Here is a 27906-nt window from a genome sequence, read left to right on the forward strand (position 1 = left end):
ACACCACAGTACAAAAGCATCAGTTTGGCATTAAGCTTTCTTTATAGTCCAATTCTCACATCCATACATGACTACTGGAAAAACCATAGCCTTGACTAGATGGACCTTTGTTGGCAAAGTAATGTCTCTGCTTTTTAATATGCTGTCTAGGTTTGTCATAGCTTTTCTTCCAAGGAGCAAGTGTCTTTTAATTTCATGGCTGCATTACATACAGGCAGATTCTTTGTCAGCTAAGTCACGAGGAAAGCCCGCCTGTACTTTTAGACTATACTAAAATTACTGAAGGAAAAGAATGATAATTTTTTATCAGAAAACATTTTAATTGCTTTTTAAAATTGTGTGCCTTATTTAATTCCCATAATAGAGCCGTAAATATGGATTACAAATAGGTGCTTACCTAAATAACGTATCCTCTCTCTCTCTCTTCTTTCAAGATTGAAAAGGCCAAACCTATTAAATGTGGAACATTTGGCGCAACATCTTTACAGCAGAGATATCTAGCCACTGGAGATTTTGCTGGAAACCTTCATATATGGTAAGATTATTTCATCAGTGTGAAGACATAAGCAATTTCTTTGATAGTTGTGTTACGCTTCCACTGAAAGAATTCTAAGTTTTTTTTGTTAAATTTTAACTATTTATAAGAATATTGCAATTACCTTTTAATATATTTTTTTTAGATTTCACATTTCAAATCTATTTTAAAATACTAACATTTTTCTTTAGCTTTTTCAAATAACATTAATATTATTTCCACACATGCTGTTTAGTGCTAGCATTTAATACCCATATTTGTAATAAAGGGCTATTCTCTCCACCATACAGTATATAACAATGCTCATGTATAACACTGAAAAATTAGATGTTGTTTACATTTTAAGAAGATATTTGGCATTACACAATAATATGTTTTTGTATGTTTTAATTTGTTTAACATAGAACTCCCTAAACTTTTTTCTTTTTATGCTTTAACTTACATCTGAGCACAACTTTTCAGGAACGCATCTGTTGAGTAAATCAAGACAAACCTGTTTTGAATAAGCAAAATCTCAATAGTACCAAATACTTTTAACTTTCATGTTTTACCTAGAGTTATTTCCTCATATTTAGAGTTGAATGAGTCGAAATTCCTCTGTAAAAACTTTTTAAGACTATCTCTTAATCATGTAAAGTATACAGTAATGTTCTAGAGGAACTGTCTTCCCTACCTTGTGATTGTAACTGAATTACTTTGGCATATTTATTGGTCTTAGAATCATAATATAACATAGAATGAAGCTATTTTAATTCCATTTGCTTTAACTTGTTGATAATTAGCAGGCTTTCCCAGGTGGAGCAGTGGTAAAGAATCTGCTTGCCAGTGCAGGAGATGCAAGAGATGTAGGTTCGATCCCTGGGTGGAGAAGATCCCCTAGAGTAGGAAATGGCAACCCCCTCCAGTTTTCTTGCCTAGAAAATTCCACAGACAGAGGAGCCTGGCCGGCTACAGTCCACTGGGTTGCAAAGAGTCGGACACGACTGAGCGATTGAGCACACATGCAATTAAGTTGGCATTTACTAGACTGCAGAATGCATTAATTTTTACCTGCTGTGTCATATACTTTCAAAGAACTTGAGAGAGAGACCAGTCTAAGTGTTATTTTATGTAAATAGATACATTTCAGCACAAACGTGTGTAACAAATATAACAGTTGACTATCTTCCTAACAGAGCTTCCTAGTATAGGTATTACTGTTTTATTTTAATTGGTAAGTCATAATTTCATGTTAAAAGAACTGATGTTTCAAAGTCTATGAAAAGAGTAAACCAGTTCTTTTAAACAGAACCTCAGCCCTCTTTAGTCTCTTGACTAATTAACGCCACAAAGATAAACATCACCTCTGCACCAGGTGAACTTCTCAAATTTTATTTGCAAGATTTTACTGATAAATCTAGGCCTAGTAGTAAGTTGAGGTTACATGTCATGAAGAGCTAAGTTCATTAAAGAGAAAAAGTGTAAGTATTGTTGAAAACTGACTTGCTGAAAAGAAATGTGGATAGAGGCTCCAATACAAAAGCAGAAGGAGGGGTGTGGAATGGAGAGAGACAAGAGAAAGGTGTATTCAGTTCAGTTTAGTTCAGTTCAGTCGCATAACCTATTTGAGCCACTCACCCAGCCATAGATTCAGACACACATAAGAGCAGGTGCTTTCCAGTACTCCCTTCACTTAACTAACCTAGAATTAGAGACTTCAGCTGGTTTGCCTGTAATATTTATTGTAATCAGCATGGCGACAAACTGAACAGTGTAACTAGATGAAAATCAGTGTGGAACTCAGAAAATAATATTAAGGAAGAAATGTATACAAAGCAAACTCTATTCCTGTTTTATCTCTCAAAAGATCTCAAGATCAAACTACCAAGGCCCACTTTGGAAACATTCTGAATCACTTTGAATTTACTCTGTATTTAAAGCAGTATTATCAGCCTCAGAGAGTTGGGAGGTTTGGGGCCCGACCCCAGAGATACTTGTTCATTATGTCTGGGGAGGAGCCTGTGAATCTGTATTTTTTTAAGAAACATCCCTGGTGGACTCATGTGCAGAGGTCCTGGATCAGTCGTCTTTGAGGATCATTGAGTAAAGTGGGCTCAGGAGTTAGAATTCCAAGTTGAGTGATAACAGCTCTCACAGAGGCCTTGAAAGAAGCTAAAGTGTGGAGGAAAATTTGGAAGTAAATGTATAAATTACCTTAATTGAAAAACCCTTAATTTTTATCCAGAATCTCAATATGGCCTGCATTCTTAGATTTGAGTAGTGAACTAAACATTTGGGGTGTATGTAAGTAAGAAGCTGTGTTCTGTTGTTCAGGAATTTGGAAGCTCCAGAGGTCCCAGTGTATTCTGTAAAGGGCCATAAAGAAATTATAAACACTATAGATGGTGTTGGTGGACTTGGAATCGGGGAAGGGGCACCTGAAATTGTGACTGGCAGCCGAGATGGTAAGTCAGAATATTCTGTGTACATTAATTTTTTTTTTTTAAGTCTCTGTGCAACCGTATATTCTATGTGGAAGTCTTCCTCAATCCTTGACCCCCTAAATCTCTCTATTTTTTTTGATGGGCAAGTTTGATTGTATATCCCTCAATTGTTTCAGGCTCTCGGGAGATTTCGAGATAGAGGCATAGCACTTACTATTTCAGTCTTGCGCTAGTTCAGCTATTAACAACCATAGTTTCCTCTGAACCTTGAGGATTTAAAAAGTCTCTAGAAATTTTTGAGGTAGCTGACGATATACTGTGGGTGGCAGCTTTTCATTTTCTTTTTTTAAAAAGCAGAATTAGTACTTGTGAAAATTGTCATATTGACAGCTGGTTGAACACTGCAGTCTGTGGTCTTTCCGCTGAGCTTTGCAGGAAGCTTCCGGAGCTCCAACTCTGCTTTTCCCCCGCAGTGACTAACAAGTGACAGGCCTTTGGGGGTCCTGAGCTGTTGTGAATATAACAGAGTCAGAATTTTTGTTGCTGCAGAAGGGGGACCTAAGTGATTGGTATCTTTATTGGTTTGGCTAGGTTTTTTTTAATGCTCAAGACCATGAAGAAATTGTTTTCACAGAAAAGTGGAATTTAATTTTCTAACAGTTTCTTAAGAGCAGCTGTGTTTTAGAAATCAAATTATTTTTTCCAATCGTAGAAGAAGTCTGGAATATAGAAGGAAAAATTACAGTCTACCACAATAGCATAAATATCAGGTTGGTTTTCCTTTCCAGTCTAAGATACAATTTATTAATTAACAATGTATTATCAGGGTTAATATGATTTAGTTTTGTTCTTTCTTAGTCTGTTTATTTTTTTGGCTTCACCAGGGCATGCAGAATCTTAGTTCCCTGACTAGAAATTGAATCTGTGTCTTTAGTAGTGGAAGTAGGGGGTGCTAACCACTGGACCGCCAGGGAATTCACAGTTTTCTCAATTTTGTATCTTAATCTTTTTATATTTAGTGTTTTGTCATATGATATTGCTGTTTTGGTGTGGTCTTCATAATTATCATTTTGATGCTTTATAGTATTCCATCCTATGAATGTATCACAGTTCCTTAGCGATGCCCCTGTTAATGAGCATTTGATTTGCATGAAGGTGTTATTTGTTGTTTTGGGAGAGTGACAATGAAATGAGTATCATCATGTATGTAACTCTTTGGAATAATCATATTTTATCACTTAAGAAACTTGTCAAACTTCCCAAAGTACCTATTTACCATATCAACTATGGTAGATGAGGTAGATTGCCAGTCTACCCACCAGCAATTGATTCCTTTCTCCCCCTAATTTTAGAGATAAAAATGCTGTCCTGTCCTGACTTGCATTATCGTCTCTCTGTATTTGTTTTTTTAGTTAATTTTGCTTTGCAGATTGTCTATTTATGTCCTTTGTTCATTTAACTGTTACAAACTTAATGTTACCAATTTTTATGAGTTCTGTCATGTATAACATGCGTGCTCAGGCATGTCCGACTCTTTATGACTCCCGTGGACTGTGGCCCACCAGACTCCTCAGTCCATGAGATTTTTCAGGCAAAAATGCTGGAGTGGGTTGCCATTTCCTATTCCAGGGGATCTTCCCATCCCAGGTGTCTCCTGCACTGGCAGACAGATTCTTTATCACTGAGCCACCAGGGAAATGCATAGAGAAATTATAATAACTTGTCACATTTATAGGAAATTTATTTTTCCTTGAAGCAGCCTTTATAATGACCAACTTTATCCTTGGCCATAAATCTAGTGAAATATCTCCCCGTTTCCTGCATTTATTATCATTTTCATGGATTTTTTTACCCTTTTTCTGTTCTCACTTGGGTACTTGCCTTTTAACCATTTTATTACATGTCTTTGTGTTTCTCAAAATCAGTGACACCAGTTAGTTTTCCCATGATTTGCATTAAAATGAGGGAGTTAAATTGAGAAGAATTATTGGTTACTTTTATTAACTTCTTCCCTCTTCTTTACTGCCACGGGGAAATTAAACTAAATTGTATATGAAATGGTATTCTAAAGCCTCATATAAGAAATCATAGATGTAAAGATTAGTTTATTTATATGTATAAGATATGAGAGTTGGACTGTGAAGAAAGCTGAGCACCGAAGAATTGATGCTTTTGAACTGTGGTGTTGGAGAAGACTCTTGAGAGTCACTTGGACTGCAAGGAGATCCAACCAGTCCGTTCTGAAGGAGATCAGCCCTGGGATTTCTTTGGAGGGAATGATGCTAAAGCTGAAACTCCAGTACTTTGGCTACCTCATGCGAAGAGTTGACTCATTGGAAAAGACTCTGATGCTGGGAGGGATTGGGGGCAGGAGGAGAAGGGGATGACAGAGGATGAGATGGCTGGATGGCATCACCGACTCGATGGACGTGAGTCTAAGTGAACTCCGGGAGTTGGTGATGGACAGGGAGGCCTGGCGTGCTGCAGTTCATGGGGTTGCTGAGTCGGGCACGATTGAGCAACTGAACTGAACTGATATGTATAAGAAAAATGCCAATGATTATATGGGTACTAAGGAGAAAACATTAAAATGATACTTGCTTTAGTCTGAATAAATAGTACATTTGTTTTAGGCTTAAATCAAGAAAGTAAGGCATGGTTTAACTTATGTAACATTTGTGTTTGCCTTATCAGTCATACCTTGTTGATGACTTAAGAACAATTGTTGGCTTTGTTGTGTATCTGCTAGTTGGAAATCAAGTCAGACGGTATAACATGTGGGTTATAGCTCTTATATTAAGTACAACTTGCCCAATAACAAGTTAGAAAAACGTGACTGTTTTTCAGATATTGTAACATCTATAATATCTCCATGTACATAGGAAGCCATGTGAAGAGAATGCAGAAAGAAATGCCATCATTCACTATTAAATTTTGCCAACTCCTTTTTTTTTTCTCTCAGGAACCGTAAAGGTGTGGGACCCAAGGCAGAAAGATGATCCTGTTGCTAATATGGAACCCGTGCAGGGAGAAAACAAGAGAGACTGCTGGACTGTGGCATTTGGTAAATTACTGATGGACTCTTACACGTGAAATGCCAGATTATAAAAAGCACAGTGCTTCAGGAAAGTCCTGATAGTTGGTTTAGAATCTCTTCGATGCATTATTCTGGCAGTTTATCGAGGCAAATAGACATGGTGATTAGGCCTGGGTTTGAATTCTCACTGTGCTACTTAACTGGCTTTGTAACCTGGGGCAAGTTATTAGGCTTCTCTGATTTTTGCTTGGTTCATTTATAAAATGAAAGTCATAATAGAATTTACTTAATAGTTTTGTTATGAGGATTCAGAGTTAATACACGTAAAATGCTTAGACTTGTGCTTAGATATCAAGTGTTCAAAAATATGGAGTATTATTATTTATTTTTGTTTAATCTGGTAATATTGACCTAGTTTAGAACCCAATGCCATTAGTGAAATTAAGTAGAGCCTTAGATGGTAACCTAACCCATCTCACATTATGCTCTACACGGTGTGTGTTTATTTTCTAAAAAGAGTTATACTATTACAAAATTATATCTTACAAATTTTATAACCATGTTCCTCTATTAATATACTTTTAAAACTAAATTACCACTGAAATTGGGAGATTTCTATGTGTATATATTATAATTACTACGTGTGTATGTATAAGTAATGATATAAGCCAAAAACATGTACACTTGGGAAGAAATTTCAGAATTAGTGTTTAGAATCATCATGTAAAATTTATGAAATAATTAAAAAATAATTAACTTTGGGTCCATTAAAGGCTTTTTAATCATTGTTCTAAGGTATGTAAGTGCAGTTTTAAAGATAGGACATTAAAGAAAGGACGTTTATCCGAAGCAGATTCTTATTTTAACTTAAAGAAGCTGGTAACTTTAATAAAAAGTGCTACAAGTATAAAAGGTGCTATAATGTATAAAAAGTGATACATTAATTGTATCACTCGTACAAGGTTAGAGTGAAAAAAGGTCACAGAGGCATGGGTCAACACAGAAGGAATCCCAAGGGAGCCAAAAGAACATATTGACCTCAGTCCAAGGATATGTAGGCTTTGAAACACTGAAATTGGGAGATTTCAAGTATGCAGAAGGAATGGAGGTAGGACTAGCCTTAGAGGTGGCACGTGGCCACAGCCGGAGGCGTTTAGATGGTCTGGAAGTAGCGGTGAACCTTTGCAGGCTTCTGCAAGGATGAGATCTGATCAGAGCTTTAGCGTTACACTGTGGTCGTGTAGGCAGGAGGAGTGGCAGAGGAAATGTGAGTTCTGAAGCTCTTTGCAGTATTCCAGGAAACATGGAGGTTTAAGAAGCAGTGAGAATGGAACAGAGGAGTAAATTCAGAAATAATGTGGCAAAAAAAAAAGAAAAATAATGTGGCAAAATAAATACAGTTTGGCAATTTTTTTGGAGATGAAAGAACAAGGGAAAGGATTATGTCCAAAGTGACTGAATTTTGAGGTTGACTATGAAGTGAATGATGTATATTGAAGAAGTTCCACAGAGTATATGATAGTTTTTAAAGGAAGACGATGACATCAGTTTTAGACATCAGAGGTTTCAGCTGCTGTCATGTCATCTCAGTGAACCCTCCAGTGGAAATGCAGGGCTGGAGTTTATAAGAAGAGGGAGTAATCCAAAAAATGCCTGGATCCGAGCAAGGTGAATTCAACTGCAGGTTGTAGATTTACTTCAACTGTGAGCATCAGATAACACCAGAACAACATTTTGCAAAATAAATAAGTTTAAAGTAGTTTCCATTTGCATTCAAAGAAAACATTGGAAGTGTAACTGTATTTATTCTACCAAACCCTGCTATGTTTAAATTGTTAGTCTTTGCAAATAGAGTATAGAAAGAATATTTGGTTTCAATTTAAAATCCAGTAAACACTTTCTTTCATATATCTCTTGAGCACAGAACCTCAATAAAGAGTTTTTTTGGTAAACAATATCAGATACTAAATTAATAATCTTGGTGTCCTGTAGGATTAGTAAAATGAGATTCTATCCAATGTGACTTCTTCACTTGATTTGGTACACGTTACCTGTGTAGTTTTGTAAGATTATTGTTTTGTTTTTTATTGGAGTATAGTTGATTTACAGTGTTGTTAGTTTCAGATGTCCATAAGTTTTTTAAGTAGCCTTCAAATCAGCATTTAAAAAGATCTGAAATGTCATGTCCTGATTTCCAGGCAATGCTTATAATCAAGAGGAACGTGTCGTGTGTGCTGGCTATGACAACGGAGACATCAAGCTGTTTGATCTCAGAAATATGTCCTTACGGTGGGAGACAAATATAAAAAATGGGGTAATCTGCATTTGCATTCTTTGCAGTTTCTCTGAATGTCTTTTCCACGTACCTCTGAACTACAAAAGGAAAGCACCCCTAATAACTCGTCTCAGTAAAACCCCTTTATGGATGGATGGTTCTTAACCTTTAGGGTCTGTGAAGTCCTTTGAGGATCTGATTAAAAATCAGGGACACTCTTCAGGAGGAGAACACACAGCCAGGTGTGGTGTGACAGTGCCTGGTGGGTCACCACCCCTGTAGCCCATCTCTAGATGCCTGTGGGCTATGCAGTGTGATGTTAAAGTGAGCTGGTACCAGGCCCTTTTCTGGTGATATCAGGAAGACCAAGACTGTAATTGACTCCCAGGTACTTACAGGTTTTTTGGTTCCCGGGTTGTACATCTTTAGTGAAGAATGTGGTTCCTTCCTGTTTCCTCTAGTCAGCCTTGACTTAACTTTATAAAATCATTATGTAATAATGGTAAAATGTTAAAGTATGGCTTTCCAAATGTACCTCAGTGCCTGAGATGATTTTGGGACCTTACTAACCGAGAAGAAAATTTTCTAGTTACAAGTATTTGGTATACAGATTCAAAAGATAAAATGATTTTTTTTAAGTGCTTTCATATAAGCCAGTAATGTTACAGTTGTTTTACTTGGTTTGAAGAAACTCTTGGATATAATGATTGGAGCATCACTCATAAATATTCTCTATTTTCAGGTTTGTAGCTTGGAGTTTGACAGAAAAGACATAAGTATGAATAAGTTAGTAGCTACATCTCTGGAAGGAAAGTTTCATGTTTTTGACATGAGAACACAGCATCCAACCAAAGGTTTTGCTTCTGTTTCAGAAAAGGTAAAGATAAGGGAAATATCTTTCTATGAAGAGGAATGTTCATATTAATAGCTTGCTTTAGACTAATAAATAGAATGAGTCACCAGGTTCCTTCCAGGTTTTTTGCATGAAGGGAGCTATTTTTAATATATTCTTATAGGATCTTGATAAGTTATTCTGTGCAGAATACTTTCCTAAAGTTTGTCAGTTTCATATTTCTTGATTATATTAATAATAAAGGCCTTCATTGGTAATGACTATTATTTTGTAGTTTAAGAGCAATCACAAGAAAACTAGCTGGTTTAAGAAATTAGTCAACAATAAATGGGAAGGAAATCCAAGAGAGTATATATGTATATGTGTGGCTGATTCACATTGTACAGCAGAAACTAACAACATTGTAAAGCAACTATCAGAATTTTTTTTTAATTAAGAAAAAAAAGAATTTGGTTAACAAAACTTAGTCTGGTGTTTCCTAATAAATATACTTGTATTAATACCCAATTATATACTTTTAGGTATGTGCCGGTATCCCAACCCAGGGATCAAGCCCAGTCTCCTGCATTGCAGGCAGATTGTTTACCATCTGAGCCACAATGGAAGCCCAATACATACCTTAACATAATATTAACTATATACTTTTCAAAAATGTATCAACACATATGCATGTGTGCACAGTCATGTCTAACTCTTTGTGACCCTACAGACTGTAGCCCACCAGGCTCCTCCAGGGGATCTTCCCAACCCAGAGATCAAACCCGCATCTCCTGAATTACAGGTGGATTCTTTACCACTGAGCCACCAGAGAAGCCTCATATATACTTTGTCTTGTTCTAAATAGTATTTGAGGTAACTTAGAGGGAAACATTTGGTGTTACAACATTAGAAAACTTGATGAAGAAAGCAGCGCAAGTGGAAAGCACTGGTTTAAAAAAATGAAATTGCCATCTGGAGTAAGGGGATGGCATAAAGTTCCTGCTGAAACATCCCATCATTTGCCAGAGATGAGTGGGAAATGTGACTCTGAGCTTCCTCGAGTATAAAAGAAAAGAAAAATCAGTCTCAGATTTGTAGTTTCCATAATATTAAATTATGTAAGTTGCTCAGGAAATAAAAATTCACTCTCATGCTCCTTTTCGCTCTATCATGGGGTCAGTGGTACTTCTTAGACCTTCATATTTTGTCTTAGTATTATTAAACTAATTATTATTGCATACAAATTACTGTTACTGCTCAATGAACTGTAATCCTAACTAGCTATGCACTGTAATTTTGTTTTGCCTGTGTCATTCCAGGATATATGAAGTATCTATTGCAACATAAGTGAAGTAAAAGTCACTCAGTCGTGTCTGACTTTTTGCAACCCCATGGACTATACAGTCCATAAAATTCTCTAGGCCAGAATACTGGAGTGGGTAGCCTTTCCCTTCTCCAGGGGATCTTCCCCACACAGGGATCGAACCCAGGTCTCCCTCACTGCAGGTGGTTTCTTTACCAGCTGAGCCCCGAGGGAAGCCCATCTGCAACCTAAAGCACTTACTAAATTGTTTCAAATACAATCCTTAACACATTTCTCCTTAACTGGAAATTACAACGTGTCTCCAAAAAAAACTTTTTTGTTGCATTTAGTTAATCCAGTAATTGCTAAATCTGTCAAATAAAACACTGGTGTATTTTAGTCATTTCCCCTCTTACTTTTTGCTTTTTATCAGCTTCCAGGAGAAAAAGAGAAGTTTAAGCTACAAAACAAATTAACGTTTAACAGCTTGAACCTAGTCACTTGAGTACTCTCACATACTTAGAGTGTGTATTTTGAGATATGTGTTTTTCTCTGCTAATGATGATTCTCTTAAAAGGCTATTAAAATCATATGTCAAGACTGATCATCAACTGAAATGCACATGTCTTACGTGTGGCGTAAATCAAGTTAGCTGGTCTCACTACTTCTACGAAGCAGCAGTCTTCCCCTCCCCCATCCTCCTGTCTCCCCCTCCCCCCTCCCTCTCTCAAGTTCCCCATAGTGAATGTAGCACCGTAAGGATTGATTTACAAGCTGTTAACATTCATCCAGTTGCTATTTCTATCTTTAATATGAGTGATAAAGGACCAGGCTTGTTATAACCATAAACACCGTCTGTAAGTCCTCGTGACCCTTGTTTTGAAGACTAGACAAGTCCAGTGGTGTAAATTACAGAAAAGACTGGAGCTTTACATTAAACTCTTGGTACTTTCCACTGAGTTTCGTTGGGAACATAAAACTGCTTTAAAAAAGTAAAGTTGTTAAAAAGTTTAGTCCAACCTTTTTTCCCCTTAGAAAATACTTGTCTTTTTTTGTATTTTGAGGATTTTTTCTCCTTGGAGTGAGCTAGAGATATTTAAATCTATAAAATCTATTTGCATAATTCGTATGATACTATGAAGCTAAATGTTAAGACTTTTAATCTGATAATTTTTTCCTTAAGTCCAGCAGAACTTTGCCTTATAAAACAAGAAAAATGATTCTCTTACTAATTTCTGATGGGCCCTTATAATCTCTGTAGCCATTATAAAGAGAAGTGCCAGGGGACTTGGTACTTTCACTGCCCAGGGCCCAAGTTCAGTCCCTGGTTGGGGAACTAAGATCCCACAAGTCATGCAGTATAGCCAAAAAATTTTTTTAATTTACAAATAAGAAAGTTTAGAAAGAGAGACATGCCAGAAAATAATTACTTTTATAACAGTAATTGAAATGTATTTTATTGAAGTATAGTTGATTTATAATGTTGTATAAATTTCTGCTCTACAGCAAAGTGTTCCAGTTATATGCATATATCCATTCTTTTTCATATTCTTTTCCAATATGGTTTGTCACAGGATATTGAATATAGTTGCCTGTGTTAGAGTAGGAGCTTGTTGTTTATCCATTCAGTATATAATAGTTTGCATCTGCTAATCCCAAACTACCAGTCCTTCCCACCTCCACCCCTCCTCTCCCTTGGCAGCCAGAAGTCTGTTCTCTATGTAGGGTAGTCTTTCTTTATCCTAAAAACTTATACACTGCTTTTGTGCCTCTTGTTCTGTTCAGGCTCATAAATCTACTGTGTGGCAGGTCCGACACCTGCCACAGAACCGAGAGGTCTTCCTGACAGCGGGAGGCGCCGGCAGCCTGCACCTCTGGAAGTAGTAAGTCTCTCCCAGTGCACAGTGCTCCGTTTTAGGTTACTTGTGGGTGTAAAGTAGGATTCGATTAAACTGTTTTTCCTCCTTTAATTTAGTTCATTTTGATATGATTTTAAATTTCATGGTATTACATAAGAACTACTTTTCTAAACATTTTTTTTACTAATATACTCATTTATATTTTATAAATATCAATATAAACCTTTTAACACAACAAATTTTTTCTTTAGTGGTATGTTCCATACATCAGAGTAGCTCATGAACACTTCATTTCATAAATTTGAAATTGTGGTTTTTGCTAGGTTTTTTTTTTTTTTTAAGTAGGAAGACTTTGACTGAAGGTTTTTGTGAAATATTATTCGGTCATCAGAACAGTACCTCTAGAGGAAAGGAAAGGGGCTGAAATTCTTAGTTTTAGATCCTGATAATTGACTTGCCCAAGTTTAGGTGACGTCACTATGATGGGACAGAAACAGAGCTTGAAGATGCTGACTGACCTCCAGGAAAAACCGTGTCGTTGTGTTTGCACGTCTGCTCTCACTATGTATTTGCCTTTCCAAGCGGGCCTTCCCCTTTCCTGTAGATTCTTCTTTTCCACATGGGAAGACCCTTTAACATTTCCTTTAGGGTAGGTTTCGCATCGATGAGTTCTTTCAGTTTCTGCTTGTCTGAGAAGTTGTTTTATGTCTCCTTCTATTCTAAATGATAATCTTTCCAGGCAGCACAACCTGGGCTGCAGATTTTCCCCTTTCAGCATTCTGAGTGTATTCTGCTACTACTCCCTTCCGGCCTGCAAAGTCTCTGCAGAAAAATGAGCTGATAGCCTCCTGGAGATTCCTTCGTATGTGACTTTCTGTTTTTCTCTTACTCCCTTTAAAATGTTTGTATACTTAATGTCATCCCAGAGATCTCTTAAACTGTTTTCATTTTCTTTAATTTGTTTTTCTTTTTGCTCCTCTGATTGGGTGATTTTCATCATCCTGTTTTCCAGGTCATTTATATATTCTTCTGTATCCCTGTCTGTTATTTGTTCCTTTTAGTATTTTTTTCCCACCTATTGAGTTCTTCATGATCTCTATATATTTTCTAGTTCTTTGTTAAAATTTTCACTGTGTACATCTGGATTTTCCCCTAATTCAGTTAACATTTTTCTGACCAGTGCTTTAAATTATTTATCTTGTAAATTGTTTATTTCTGTTTCCTTATTCTTTTTCAGAGATTTTCTCTGGCTCTTTCAACTGAGTGCAGTTTTGTTTTGCTTAACTTTCTCTGCCTCTGTGCCTATGTAAGTCTTAAAGGGGGTTCTTATGTGGGAGACTGCGTGTGCCCAGTGCCTTTGGTGAGAGAGCGGAGTCTGGCGTGGACACAAGTGCATCTTTCCTCCAGGTAGCTGGCAGCTACTACTCTGGTAGAGGGTGTGGCTGGAGATGGAGGGGCTCAAGCTGGAGCCAGGGATGTGGTGGGACCTCCCCTCTGTTCAATGGCCATTATTGTGCTATTAGAGTAGGGGTCTGATCCCAAGTTGCTGAACAGAAGCCAGGGAGGTGGGCCCAGCTTACAGCCTTCCTGTGAGTCCCAGTGGCCCTCCAAGCAGCCAAGGGGACTTGTCTCCCCAACATAGGACCTGGAGGCACCCACTCTGTAGCTCTCATCACCTACTCCCCAGGATGGGTGTCTGGCTGTGTATCTTCCCTTTTCCTCTGAGTCCCTTCCCAGGGGCCCAGGTCTTAACCTGATCACTTTTCTTTTCTTCCCTTCCCAATTCCATGTGTTTCTCCTCACAGCCTTGGTTGTATAGAAATCCTTGTGCCAATTTCCAATTAGTTTTCAGTGAGAATTTTCCTGTTTTTGATGTGTTTATGCAGAGAGGTGAGCTCCACATCCTGTTCTCAGCCATCTTGATCAGTTTCTACTGTAAAACTTGAATAGGTGTTATGGGGGATTTAGAAAAAAAAAGATCTTTATTATCCTTTAAATATTAAACAACTGCAGCATTTGCCAAGAGACATGGAAAATGTTCTGTAATCTATCTATTCATCTGAATATTGTATTCTTTTTAAAAATCAAAAGGAGGTGTAGGGTCCGAGAGGAAGAAAGGATAGGCAGTTATCTCTTATCATTTCTTTGTTTCTGTTCTGCTTCTGAGTTACTTCATGCCTCTTAAAGTCTTGGCCTTTATTACTACTTTTGAAATAAAGGTAGTCATAGTTTGATACCTAACAGGGTTTAAAAGACCTTTGGAGGAGTACCCCTGTGTTTCACTAGGAACACATCTCCATGGGGGACAGGTGTTTCATTTTTCACTTTCTCAAATCTAGACCAAATCGTATTTATGAGTTGTTAACCTTCATCTCTTTTTATGTTATGATTTTATATTCTTAGCTGATAGAAGATCAAACGTTCTAGAACTCACTGTTGTTGTTTTTTTTTTTTTTTTTGAGGCAATGATGTCCAGATCTAAAATCTCCTCCCAGTAGTACTTTCCCTTAGAAATGGTACATAGAAGGTCCTTCAGCTTGGAAGAACGTTGGGCTTAGAAACCAGCATCCGTTTCCCTTTCTGGAAGTGTTAAGATGAGGTTCTGCAAATGTTACTTGTAAGGCAAAAGGTTACTTGTGGCATCTAACAATCCACATCTAGAGGAGAATTATAGTAAAAGATGATTAAGAGCACCAGGTCAATTTATTAAAGATGCTAGATCAATCTAGAACTTTCATAGTAAAATAAAAAATACTCACGCTGAACAGAAATGATGTTTCAACGTTTTTAGTAGAAATAATGGCTTTTTATGAGATTTGTGGGGTTTGGGCTTGAGGTTGAAATACTGTCTCCTTATTGCGATACAACTCAACATTAGAAAGATGCCTTGTGTTAGTCAGACAGTCATGTCTGACTCTTTGCAACCCCGTGGACGATAGACCGCCAGGCTCCCCCTGTCCATGGAATTCTCCAGGCAAGAATACCGGAGTGTGTATTCACTTCCTTCTCCAAGAAAGATGCCTTAGTATTTATTTATCAGTTCCAGTAGTCAAGTGAGAAATAAAAATGGCTGTTGGAGCACATGTGTAAGAATAAAATGACAAATACTAAGGTCTATCTCCTCTTACGCTTTGATCTTATTTTCAGCGAATACCCGATTCAGCGATCAAAGAAAGACTCCGAGGGTGTAGAGATGGGAGTTGCAGGTTCCGTCAGCCTTCTGCAGAATGTTACGTTGTCTACTCAGCCCATTTCAAGTTTGGACTGGAGTCCAGATAAGAGGGGTCTGTGCATCTGTAGTTCATTTGACCAAATGGTGAGAGTACTGATTGTTACAAAACTCCACAAAATTTGATCTTTGGACTTGAAACCCTCCAAAGCAAATACTCAGAGAATATAGAATACGTTCTGGTATCCTCTGACCCTCACTGAACAAAGTGCGATTTGACTGACGGGAAAAGGCGTCAGACACAAACCTCTGGGCCAGCCTCTCTCTGGCTATGAAAGGTCACATGGCCTGACCAGCGTCTTGACTGGGTGGTGGTTTGCTGTTGCACATGGGGCGCCAAGGTCTCCAGAGGCAATTCTGTTCCTCTGCCCTCCATTTCTAATAAAAAGTTGAAACTTTTCTATAATTAATTATTTTAAATTTGTTCTATGTCCTGAGAGTTTCATATTCTGTAATTACAGTTGTATTGCATTTTAGTCTTCACAGGTTTGTAGTAGTGATTTAATTTGTTTTAAAATAGTTTACCTTGGTAAGACTATTGCGAATTAACCTTCATAGATAAATACACTTTGAGATAGTTCGGTGTCAATAAATCTCCATAAAGAACATTACTCTATAAAATACCAAAATGACATGTCATCAGTTTTCAGCTATTTAACTCAGAATAAAATGCTGTGATTGACAAAGACTTTTCTAACAATTTTTTAATCTTAAAAAACAAGTTGAATACTGGAGACTGTTCAGCTGCTGACTGTGATGATGTTGAGATGTGTAAGACTGTGGGGCTTTTGTAGTCTTGTTTTTTGTCAAACTTTTTAATATATTTTGTGAATAAATTTTGTTTTTGAAGTCTGTAGAAGTTTTGATTCTTTTAATGGGAATAATAAAACCAACGTCATCCCTTCTTTTGCTTTGTAAATGCATATTAATAAGTATCTCTTACGTCACTTTGTTTCCCCAGTGCCCTTCAAGAGACAGAACCACCTAAAACACTCATAAAATTCTTGTGATTTCAGGGGTTCTTAGAAAGTCACTTGTTTGAATTCCCTAAATGTTTATAGAACCAAGCTACAGATGTAATTATTAAAGTAAAAATTAAATTGAACTTTTAAAAAGCCTATCTTTGTGTTTTGTTTTTGTTTTTAATTTTCAAAGGAAAAAAATGAAAAATTTGTGAAGTTTCTTAGAACACTTATGTTTGGTGGTATAATTAGATTTAAGTCGAGGGATAAAACACTTTTAAGATTTTATTTATTCACTTTTGACTGTGCTAGGTCTTTACTGCTCACGGGCTTTTCTCTAGTGGCGAGCGAGGGCTGCTCTGTAGTTGCAGTGTGCGGGCTTCTCACTGTGGTGACTTCTCTTGTTGCACACTATGGGCTCCAGGGCACGTGGGCTTCAGTAGTTCTGGTTCCTGGGCTTTAGAGCACAGGCTAAATAGTTGTGGCTCACGGGCTTGGTTGCTCCACACCATGTGGGATCTTCCTGGACCAGGGATCAAACTCGTGTCTCCTGCATTGGCAGATGGATTCCTTACTACTGAGCCACCAAGGACGCCCTAAGATGTCCTTGATCGTAAGATTATCTTATGCCACTGAGAAAGAAAAATGTTGCCAATGAAACTGATACAATGCATTCTTATCACTTAGTGTTTCTTTCATATTCACTGAATGCTTTTTCAAACTTATTTAGATACAGTTTTTTTCATTATATGTCACTCTTGTATGTCCTTTAAAAGGAAAATATATTCAAAATAAATTTGGTGTGATATTCCTCAGATTTCTTCCTATTCAGAGTCTGATCCTTCTGAGTCACTTTTTGAATTGAGCCACTACTATTCTTTTTCTCCTTACAGTATTGTCGTTTCTCTAAGGATACCATCATGAACATCGTTGATGATGCAACGTTTCTTTAAAACACACTCTCTATTGTCTTCAAGGTTTTCCTTCAGTTAACTGACACTTATCCTACAAGTTTTGGTGTACACATGCAGGCCATGACAACTGTTACCATTGCTGTCTGGCTTAACTGCTGTGTAACAAACCACTGCTAACCTTAGTATCTTAAACAGCAACATCATTTACTGTGTTTAAGGTCTGTTGTTCGAGCAGGGCTTAGCAGGGAGGTTCATCTGTGCTCCACACAGAGTCCGTCAGGCAGTCTTGCTCAAGGCTGGAGGACCTGCTTCCAAGGCAGCGCTCAGATGGCTTGCAAGGTGGTGCTGACTGTCCCCTGGGACTTCAGCTAGGCCTGAGAGCCAGGGGCCTCTCCCTATGGCATGGGCTTTCTCAGAGCATAGTGGCCGGTTTCCAAGAATGAGCATCCCCAAAGAGAAGGCCAGGTAGAAGCTATAATGTTTTTAATGGCCTACCTTCATAATTCACTCAGCATCACTTTTACCTCACTATTATATCAGCTAAGGCAGTCATACCCACTCCCTCCAACCATCCCACCAATGCATGGGGAGGGGACATATATTCCACTTTCTGATGGGAGCTTGGCTAGGTTCTGGAAGAACATGTGAGAGACTGAAATATCGTGTTCATTTTTGGAAATACAATCTGGCACAGTGGTTAAAAGAGGCATCCCAATTTCAAAGATGGAAGAAGGGAGGGTAGGGATGATGTGCTTGTTAAAAGTGATGAAACACATTACTTGTTATGTGGGTACCCCATCCCACTCATCTGTCTACACCCCTCCTTGCCCCTGATCTATTGCAGACATTGCTACTCAGTCATGGTACTTGTTTTCTCTTGAGCTTCACGAGTTTTATCACACTCTATTAGTAGCCATTCCCTACTGTTGGCAGGTGAGCCCACACTTACTATCCTGAGTCTAGAGAGTGTTGTCCCATGGAGCCAGCTAGCCTCCTGGACCAGCATCATTAACTTAGTGTGGACCCCACCGTGATCCTCAGCTTTGTCAGTACCCCCACCTGAAATGATGAGGCTGTCCTGCACTAGACAGTAGAAACTGACCATGCAAAAACCGGAATGGCACTTCCCTTACGATACAGTGAGGGTTGAGTCTCTTAAGTACCACAATGCTTAAGCTTGCCAATTGGTGCTCCTTCCTCTTCGTGTCAACTTCTCTGAGGTGCTGTGTTCTGGAGGCTTCCTGTGAGTGTAGAATTAGAGACAGACATTCTTGAAAGCATTTAGAAAGAATTTATCCAGGCCTTATTTGGTCGCTCAGTTGTGTCTGAATTTTTGTAACCCCCTGGATTGCAGCATACTAGCCTTCCCTGTCCTTCACTGTCTCCTGGAATTAGCTCACTGAGTCAGTGATGCCATCCATCTCGTCCTCTGTCATGCACTTCTCTTGCCTTCAGTCTTTCCCAATATCAGAGTCTTTTCCCAAAGAGTTGGCTCTTCACATCAGGCAGGTGGCCAAAGTATTAGAGCTTCAGCATCGATCCTTCGAATGAATATTCAGAGTTGATTTCCTTTAGGATTGACTGGTTTGACCTCCTTGCAGTCCAAGGGACTCTTGAGTCTTCTCCAGCACCACAGTTCAAAAGCATCAATTCTTGGCCTCAGTGAAGCCTAAAATAATCAGAGCATCGCAGAGCAGTGAGTCCCTTGAATACTGGGCACATTTTGACTGCCAGTTCCTCTCTGCTTTTGTGTTAACATATGGCTCTTTGCTAGGTGTGGTGGTAAATTGTGGACTGTTTTGATAAGGGATCCAGGAATAGTTCTCACCATGGGGCCTAGGCCTTTCCAGGCAAGGGCTGCTTCATACAGAGAGATGCTTTCCTTTTGGTCACCAGATGGTCCCCTGAAGTAGGTGACGCCCGTAGGCTTTGCATTGTACAAAACTGGCTTGTGCAACACGAGTAGAATATCACCATCTGTATCAGATGCTGTGTCTAATTTGGAAAATAAATTGGCCATTGGCTTTTAGTTATGTTTCTAAAAAGGATCGGCTTTGCCCAGAAAGCCCCTGTCGCTGAAGGCCTTGCTACCCTCATCATGTTGTATAGCTGCCCTCCTTACTCTGAATGAGATTAGGTTGCCAGGCTTCTCTTTCCACGGAACTCTTCCTTAAAGCTGGGCTCTACCCTGCAGGCCTTATAGGCTATATAATAAGTCCTAGAAGGGCCTGATGCTGCTCCTGAGAGAACCTGGGGCATTGGGCACATGCTACTCTCAGATCCGTTGGGACCTGCTGACAGCAGTCCTGTCCCTCATCCATCCAGGTGAGGACTCAGGGCTGCCAGAAAATGTCCCCTACCCCTCGGCCCCACACCCTGAATGCTGCCTGGAGTGTTGAGAAGTCCTCTGGCCTGTGGACTCCCCGCTCTATCTTCCCTATGGGATTGGGCGGACAACGGGTGGTGTGAAAACTTTTTTTTCTAGAATCTGTGACACTGTGTAGGGATCTAGAGGGAAAGGAGCCTGCCTCTGCTCAACCTTGAACCAGAAAAGTGGTGGGGTTTTTTGTTTTGTTTTGTTTTTCTGCACCACCCAGGCTTCAGGATCTTTGTTCCCTGACCAGGGATTGAACCTGGGCAACGCCAGTGAAAGCATCAAGTCCTAATCACTGGACCGCCTGGGAACCCCCACTAAAGAGTTATCAGGACAGCACAGAGGGAGCAGACGCAGGTTAGCCTCACGATACCATGGCCATCAACACAGGGTCCCCGGTTTTGCATCACACTTCAGGTTTGAAGGGAGGAATAGGATTGTGACTTTGTGTTCTTGCATCACAAAGAAAATGCAAGATAAACACAACCTCTGCTCCCCGGAGGGAAAGCATACATGTCAGAAGCAGCTATGACTCTGATCAAATACTGCTGCACTTATACAGTAGTGCCGGAGAAATTCTCCTGAAGGATTTTTTTTAACAATTGAACTTTGCTTATGGTGTCTTAATCCAACTCTGTCCTTAAGGATAATACCAGATCACCCAGCGCTGTCCTTCATACAGTGTTCAGTTAAATGTTGATTGTTGATTTAAAAAATATGAAACAATGACAAAATGAGTAAAAATTCCATCTTAATTACATCTCATCTGTTTTCTCAAGATACCTCTATTGATACACAGATTCAGCTGCAGGTAACTGAAAACACAAAATATTTGTATTTTTCTTTCTTATAGCAATCCAGGGAGGTAATCCAGGCTGCTGTGATGGCTCATAATAATGAGAGACCTGGCTCTCTCCGTCTTGTTTCTCCACCCTCTGCATGATCCGTCTTTCTCCACAACACCCAGTGTGGCTGCTCCAGCTCCAATCATCACATCCACATTTTAGCCATCAGGAAAGTAATGCCCTGCCACTTTAAAGAACACCACTTTTGCTTTCATTCCATTGAAAGGGGATCTTTATAGGCCATGGTTTGGTCATACCTAAAAGTAAGTCTGAGCAACATAGACTTTATTCTGTGCAGTGATACACTCAGCTGACAGCTGGCAGCTTTGGTACAAAGGACCACAGGGAAATGAGTATCAGAAGACATATGTGGATCTGCCACATAGTCAAGCGTAAACTCCCCCTGGCTAAGTTTTCCCATGAGATGAAAACTATGGAGTGATCAATTCATGTGCCGCTTTCGGCCAGATCTAGGACCTGGAACCAATAGGACCATTGATTTGTCCTTCAGCTGGTATAGACAAGACATAGTAGAATCACTTGGTTTCCTGACATGTTTAATCACTTATGATATTTCAATACATTCCGTGGAAATCTAGGCCATTACAAAAATATCAAAGGAAAATTTTCCCTAAAATAAAACAAAAACACCTCTAATTTTCTATCCTAAATTTCTTGGGAACTTATTTTTACTCAGTAATTGCAGGCAGATTATTTACTGTCTGATCCAGCAGGGAAGCCCTTACTCAATGATAATTTACTGTAAATCCTAGGCACTATTTCCATCCAGAGCCAGTCCAAAGACATGATCAGTAGAACATGAATGAATTATTTTACTTCATGCATTTCCCTGCTGGCTCAGCGGTAAAGAAACCACCTGGAATGCAGGAGACACGTGTTCAATCCCTAGGTCGGGAAGATCCCCTGGAGGAGGAAATGGCACCCCACTCCAGTACTCTTGCCTGAAAAGTCCCCTGAACGGAAGAGACCAGCGGGCTACAGTCCAGAGGGTCACAAAGAGTCAGACACGACTGAGTGACAGCTGAGTGAGAGAGCATGCACTTCTATAAGCTCACGAAAGAAACTTGAAGGGGAAACAGTATGTTTACAAGTCAGTGTGTATTGGTACCTGCTTAAAATCGCATTTGTTGATGATGTCGGTGGGCAAATTTTGTATTTATATAGGAAACATTGTTTCTGTCAATGTTTAAGTTCACCACACAAAATGATTTCATCCTTTTTCTGCAGGAGAACAGCTAAGAGGTTTCTGGCAAATACTTAGGGCTTTCGGTTGTCCCAAGGCACCATCAGATCTGCCTATTCATAACTGTAAATGAATTGTCCCCCCACCCCCCCGGTCCCAGGAAGGAGGCAGTCTTGCCCAGGGCTGTGCATTCCCGATCGCGGGTTTTGCTGTTTACTACCCTGTGGTGCGCTGCCCCCTTGTGGTAAAATGTTAGTATTACAGACCTTTCATCACAGAATATGGATTTCACTTCTCTATCCAATTCACAAGTAGGCACACACGTTACATTGGACCTTGAGAAAGACATTATCTTACAGAATTTTTTTGACCTAACTTTATTTTCTTTTTAAATTAATTTTTATTGGAGTATGATTGCTTTGTTGCTGGTTTTTTTGGTTCAGTCGCCAAGTCGTGTCCCACTCTTTGTGACCGCATGAACGGCAGCACGCTAGGCTTCCGTGTCTTTCACTATCTCCCGAAGCTTGCTCAAACTCATGTCCACTGAGTCAGTGATGCCATCCAACCATCTTATCCTCTGTTGCCCCTTCTCCTCCTGCCCTCAGTCTTTCCCAGCATCTGGGTCTTTTCCAATGAGTCAACTCTTCGCATCAGGTGGTCAAAGTATTGGAGCTTCAGCTTCAGCATCAGCATCAGTCCTTCCAATGAATATTCAGACTTGATTTCCTTTAGGACTGACTGGTTCATCTCTTTGCTGTCCAAGGGACTCTCAAGAGTCTTCTCCAGCACCACAATTCAAAAGCATCCATTCTTCAAAGCTCAGCTTTTCTTTATGGTCCAGCTCTCACACCCATACATGACTACTGGAAAAAACATAGCTTTGACTATACAGAACTGTGTCAGCAAATGTTAGTTTCTGCTGTACAACACTTATGGAAATTTATCCCCAGAATGTGTGTTTATTAAAACATAAAACAAAACACTTTATCTATAACACGGCAGAGCACGGCTATGTTTATTATGCTTATTAAACAGTAGGTTTATTTGTCAAAAGTTGTATAATTAGCTTTATTACATGCATCAACTTTACATTTAGTACCCATGAATGCTGACTTCCTAGAAGAAATATCTGGCTTTTTATAAAGTGAGGAAATCATCTTGTAGAGTAAATAAATAATATGTGCTTCCCCTGTCCACCACTAGTTCATGCTGTAAGTGCTGATTATAATGTGAAGTATTTCTTAAGTGAGGACTTCTTTATGTCATTACTTAACTTCTTGCAAATATTCTAGAATTTTCCCCCACCTTTCTTACTCGGGATTTGCATGGGATAGTTATTGCTCTCACAAGCTATTTCTGCATGAACAAGCTGATGAGCAAGAGGCCTCCACCCGCCCACTGTGGGCACCGTGGACCACATAGCCACACAAACAACATTAAATCAACAGTGCGGTCAAGAGAGACTCACAGTTCTCCTTCACCAGAAGGCTGAAGACATACTTCCGGCTCCTCGTTTTAAATCTTCTTCAACTTCTCTGGTTGGTCTGTAGACTGAAAAAAAAAAAATACACAGTTGAGAATTATGTTTTATTTGGTGGATTGCTGCGGACTCAAGCCCCAGGGGGCAGCCTCTGAGATAGCTCTGAGGGACTGCTCTGAAGAAGTAGTAAGGGAGGAGCCAGGATACGTAGGAGTTTTGCAACAAAAACCAGGTTGTCGAACTTCCCTGGTGATCTAGTGGTTAAGAATTCTCCTGCCAACGCGTGGGATGGGGTATCGATCCTTGGTCTGGGAAGATCCCACTTGCTGTGTAGCCACTAGGCTGGGGCACCACGACTCAAGCCTTTGCTCTTGTGCCCTCCAGCTGCAACTGCTGAAGCCCACGTGCTCTAGCGCCTGAGTGCTGCATTGGAGTCATCTCACAACTACCGTGCCCGCAGCTGCTGAAGCTCACGTGCCTAAAGCCTGTGCTCTGCAACAAGGGAAGCCACTGCAATGAGAGGCCTGCACACAGCCAGGGGGCAGTCCCTGCTTGCCGCACCTAGAGAAAGTCTGTGGGCAACCAAGACCTAGCTCAGCCAAGCATTAAAAAAGCAAAACAAACAAATAACCGGTTGTTGGAGCATCAAAAGATTGCTGTTAATTAAAGAAAACCAGACATCTTAAATTAATGGATTTAGCACTTTTTTTTTGTATGAGAGGATGCAGTAGTCACTAAAATCATCCCTTTGATAAGCACCTTAACTATCGAGGGCCAGTGTCCTGTTTTCTCCATCCTGCGTTCCCTCAGGGTGAACTCTAGGGGCAGCTGCAGTAGCTGATGGCCACAACACCCTTTGCTTCCTGATATGGCAGGCAACATTCTTCATCCACAGGCCCTAAGAATGCTCACTCAGGGGCCTTTCGCAGCAAATCAGAATTGTCAGTTCTGGAAGAGGCGTCAGAAACGGCTGAGACCCATGGTTCATTTGGAGACAGGCCGGGTTCTGCATCCCCTGACCCTGGCCCAGGGCTCTTCTCCGTGCACTGCCCAAGGAAGCCGCTCTCCACTCCAGTCCCCTGGAACCATGACACCACCTCTCAGGCCTCAAGCCAGAAGCTGAGATCAGGTGAGCTAACCACACCATGCTCAGAGGCGATAAGAGTGAGCAGGAAGTGACTGGAGGAAGAAAGGCAGAGGCTTGGTGCTTAGCACCTGCAGATAAGTGAGTGTTTGACCTGGGCTGAACACGCTGCTTATCTGGTGAGAGATAACAGTCACACTCCTGTGCTGTGGGGAGAAGCTGGCCTGGTCCTCACGGCCACTGAACAGCAGACTCGGAAGGATAGACAAGGGGAGGCTGTCAGCACCCACCAGGGGGGCCCTGAACTCCTGGGAGGGCTCAGGAGGGGAGTCCTGGCAGCTAGGTTCCTTACTTATGTGTGAAGGGCCATCGGGCGTGCACTGGACTTCCCAAATCTGCTCAGTGAAGCTTCTTAGAAGAAACGTCCTAAGCCTCATCCTATTTCTCACTGTTCAGGCTCCCGAAGCTGAAGAAAGCTGTGAAGAATGAACCCAGAGGGAAAAAAACACCATTAGTTTGTCTCTGGAGAGACTTGACCAAGGTAACATAAAAATAATCACATTGACAATAATCACAGCTAATATTTACTGCTTAGTAACTATGTGGCAGGCACTATACTGTCTCCTCGTTCGCAGTAACTTGTTCACTCTTCACCACAAAACTTTGAGTCAGCACTATTGCTGTGGACATTTGCAATTGAACAACAGGCTTCAAGAGGTTAGGAGGTTTACCCGAAGCCCTGCGGCCAGGAAGCAGGAGCTCCAGAAGTACAGAAACGCGGTTCGGGGTGGGGGTGGGATGAAATGGGAGATTGGGATCAACACATATACACTACTGATGCTATGTATAAAATAGATAACTAATGAGAATATGCTGGAACTCTACTCAGTGGTCTGTGGTGACCTAAATGGGAAGGAAATCCGAAAAGAGGGAAATTGTGTATATGCATAGCTGATTCCCTGGTGGCTCAGATGGCAAAGAATCTGCCGGTAACGTGGGATACCTGGGTTTGATTCCTGGGTTGGGAAGATCCCCTGGAGAAGGAAACGGCTACCCACTCCAGTATTCTTGCCTGGAGAATTCCATGGACAGAGGAGCCTGTCAGTCCCCAGTCCATGGGGTCGTAAAGAGTCGGACACGACTGAACAACTTTCACTTTCACAGCTGATTCACTTGGCTGTACAACCGAAAGTAACACGACATTGTAAAGCAATTATACACCAATAAAAATTAATTTAACAAATTACGATGTAATTTACCTACTTTTAAAGAGGCTCCCTCTACACTACAATGGAAATGAATCAGACAAAAAAAGAATAAGGACATATACGTATATATAATTGAACCACTTTTCTGTACAGTTGAAACTAACACAATATTGTAAATCAACTATCCTTCAATTTTAAAAAATGATTTAAAAAAGAAATAAATGTAGCTTGTCCATCTCTGGAACCCAGACTCTGAACTTCATCTTTTCGATGCATCGGTGGAAGCTGCTGATGCATTTGGGAGGAGTTCGGTGGGGGGAGGAGCAGGCAAGGAGCACCGTAAGGGTAGGAGGGGAGAAGGAAAACCACTGCTCACAGGTGGGCTGGGCAGCACTTTCCACCACGCATAACAACAGTCCATGCCCAGGGTTACCTCCTTCATCAGTGACAGAAGCCCAGTCTTTATCACAGCCCATAATGAAGATTACATTTGCCAGCCTCTCCTTCAGGTAGGTGTGCCCACCATAGGGTAGGGGTGGGGGACCCTGAGGAAGGGGGTAGAGCCTAGAGGATGAACAGCCTGGGTCCTGAAGACCTTGGAGCCCCCAGGTCCTCACAGTCTGTTTACCGCGTCTGCTTCTACCTGAAGACTAATGAACGTGTTTCTTGTTTAAGCCAGTGACAGCTTGAGATTCTCTTGTATGCGTGGATACTAGCGCTAACTGCTAAATTTCACCCACTTTTTACAAAGGGGGACTCAGGCTCAGAATGAGTAAGTATCTTAACCAAAGTTGTGTGAATATTACCTGGCAGAGTTCAGATTTGACTGTCCGTCTGACCCTAGAGTTTCTTTCTTCCTAGCACAGTCTGTACTAGCAAAAGGAACAGCAACATGCATGATTTAGCGCTTTACATTTTGAAAACTTTTTTTTAATATCTTGAAAACATTTAAAAATACATTAGGCAATGTGTATGGTTTGGGATTTAGGATCTGCAAGCAGCAGAAATGGATTCTCCATCAGAAGTCCCCAGCCTCTGGGGTCTGAGATGCCTGATGATCTGAGGTGGATCTGATGTAATAATAATAGAAATAGAGTGCACAATAAATGTAATGTGTTTGAATCACCCCAAAACCACCCACCACCCACCCCCTGGACCTGCCGGCTGTGGTCTTCCGTGAAACTGGTCCCTGGTGCCAAAACATTTGGGGACTGCTGCTCTAGATAACTTATACTAAACAGCACTCTATTGGGAGGATTTGGGGTGGGTATCAGTTAGTGTTCAACCAGAGAAGCAGAGTGACTGCGGGCTTATTACAAGGGTTTGACATGCAATTGTGGAAACTGGTTAAGCTGGTTAAGTAGAGTCTGTAAGGCTGCTGTCCTCCAGGTCTGATGCTGGAGCTTGGTGTCCACAGGGCAGATGGGGACCAAAAAACCTGTCTACACGCATCTGCAGTCTTGGTTGCCCAGCTGCTGGCCTGCTTCTCTGCCAACATAGCCTGACTTCAATGTGGGAACTACTGCAACCTTCATCTTGATTGTAATTTTGGGCCTTGTTGATGAAAATAATTAATAAATCAATAAATAAGAATTCTATAATAGAAATGGGAGCATTTTATTTGAGCTAACTGAGGACTATGTGCTTGTGCTCAGTCGTGTCCAGCTCTTTGTGACCCTTTGGACTGTGGCTCACCGGGCTCCTCTGTCCATGGGACTTTTCAGGTAAGAATCCCACAGTGGGTTGCCATTTCCTGCTCCAGAGGATCTTCCCAACCCGGGGACTGAACCTGCACCTCCTTTATCCCCTGGGTTGCAGGCAGATTCTTTACCAGCTGAGCCATCAGGGAAGCCCAAGGTTTACAGCCTGGAGACAGCTCTCAGATGACTGAGGAACTCCTCCAGAGAAGCACGATTTCCAGCACGGTTCTATATCTGTCAGAACAAAGAACACTAAATAAATCAGGTACACATTCCATCAAGATGTCAAAAAAGCCAGATCAGCACGTACACAGTGAGTCACCACTATATTTTACATGGACATTCTTTACTTTTGGTCAATGTGCCCTTTTCTCTAATAACTGAGGCAGATGTACAGTGCATGCTCCAGTTCAGTTCAGTCGTTCAGTCATGTCCAACTCTTGGCGACCCCATGGACTGCAGCTCACCAGGCTTCTCTGTTCATCACCAACTCCCAGAGCTTGCTCAAAACGCATGTCCATTGCATCAGTGATGCCTTCCAACCATCTCGTCCTCTGTCATCTCCTTCTCCTCCTGCCTCCAATCTTTCCCAGCATCAGGGTCTTTTCCAATGAGTCAGTTCTTTGCATCAGGTGGCCAAAG

At 40.5% G+C, this 27906-nt stretch overlaps 1 protein-coding gene across 2 annotated transcripts in view; it reads left to right on the top strand.

Moving 5' to 3' along the window:
- The window catches only part of DNAAF10 (dynein axonemal assembly factor 10), a 31043-nt gene extending 14497 nt beyond the window's left edge, over positions 1 to 16546 (top strand). The window contains exons 2-8 of one of the 2 annotated variants that reach the window (XM_068975136.1): positions 435 to 535; positions 2849 to 2979; positions 5921 to 6022; positions 8194 to 8309; positions 9013 to 9147; positions 12191 to 12288; positions 15412 to 16546. In XM_068975136.1, coding sequence (XP_068831237.1) covers positions 435 to 535; positions 2849 to 2979; positions 5921 to 6022; positions 8194 to 8309; positions 9013 to 9147; positions 12191 to 12288; positions 15412 to 15619 — 891 coding nt within the window. In that variant the 3' untranslated portion in view covers positions 15620 to 16546. Of the gene's footprint in view, positions 1 to 434; positions 536 to 2848; positions 2980 to 5920; positions 6023 to 8193; positions 8310 to 9012; positions 9148 to 12190; positions 12290 to 15411 lie in introns of those variants that run through there. The other variant, XM_068975143.1, reaches the window with a different exon arrangement.
- The last annotated feature ends 11360 nt before the right edge of the window (positions 16547 to 27906 follow it).

This window comes from Capricornis sumatraensis, chromosome 1 (assembly GCF_032405125.1).
Source record: "Capricornis sumatraensis isolate serow.1 chromosome 1, serow.2, whole genome shotgun sequence".
Classification (NCBI taxonomy): domain Eukaryota; kingdom Metazoa; phylum Chordata; class Mammalia; order Artiodactyla; family Bovidae; genus Capricornis; species Capricornis sumatraensis.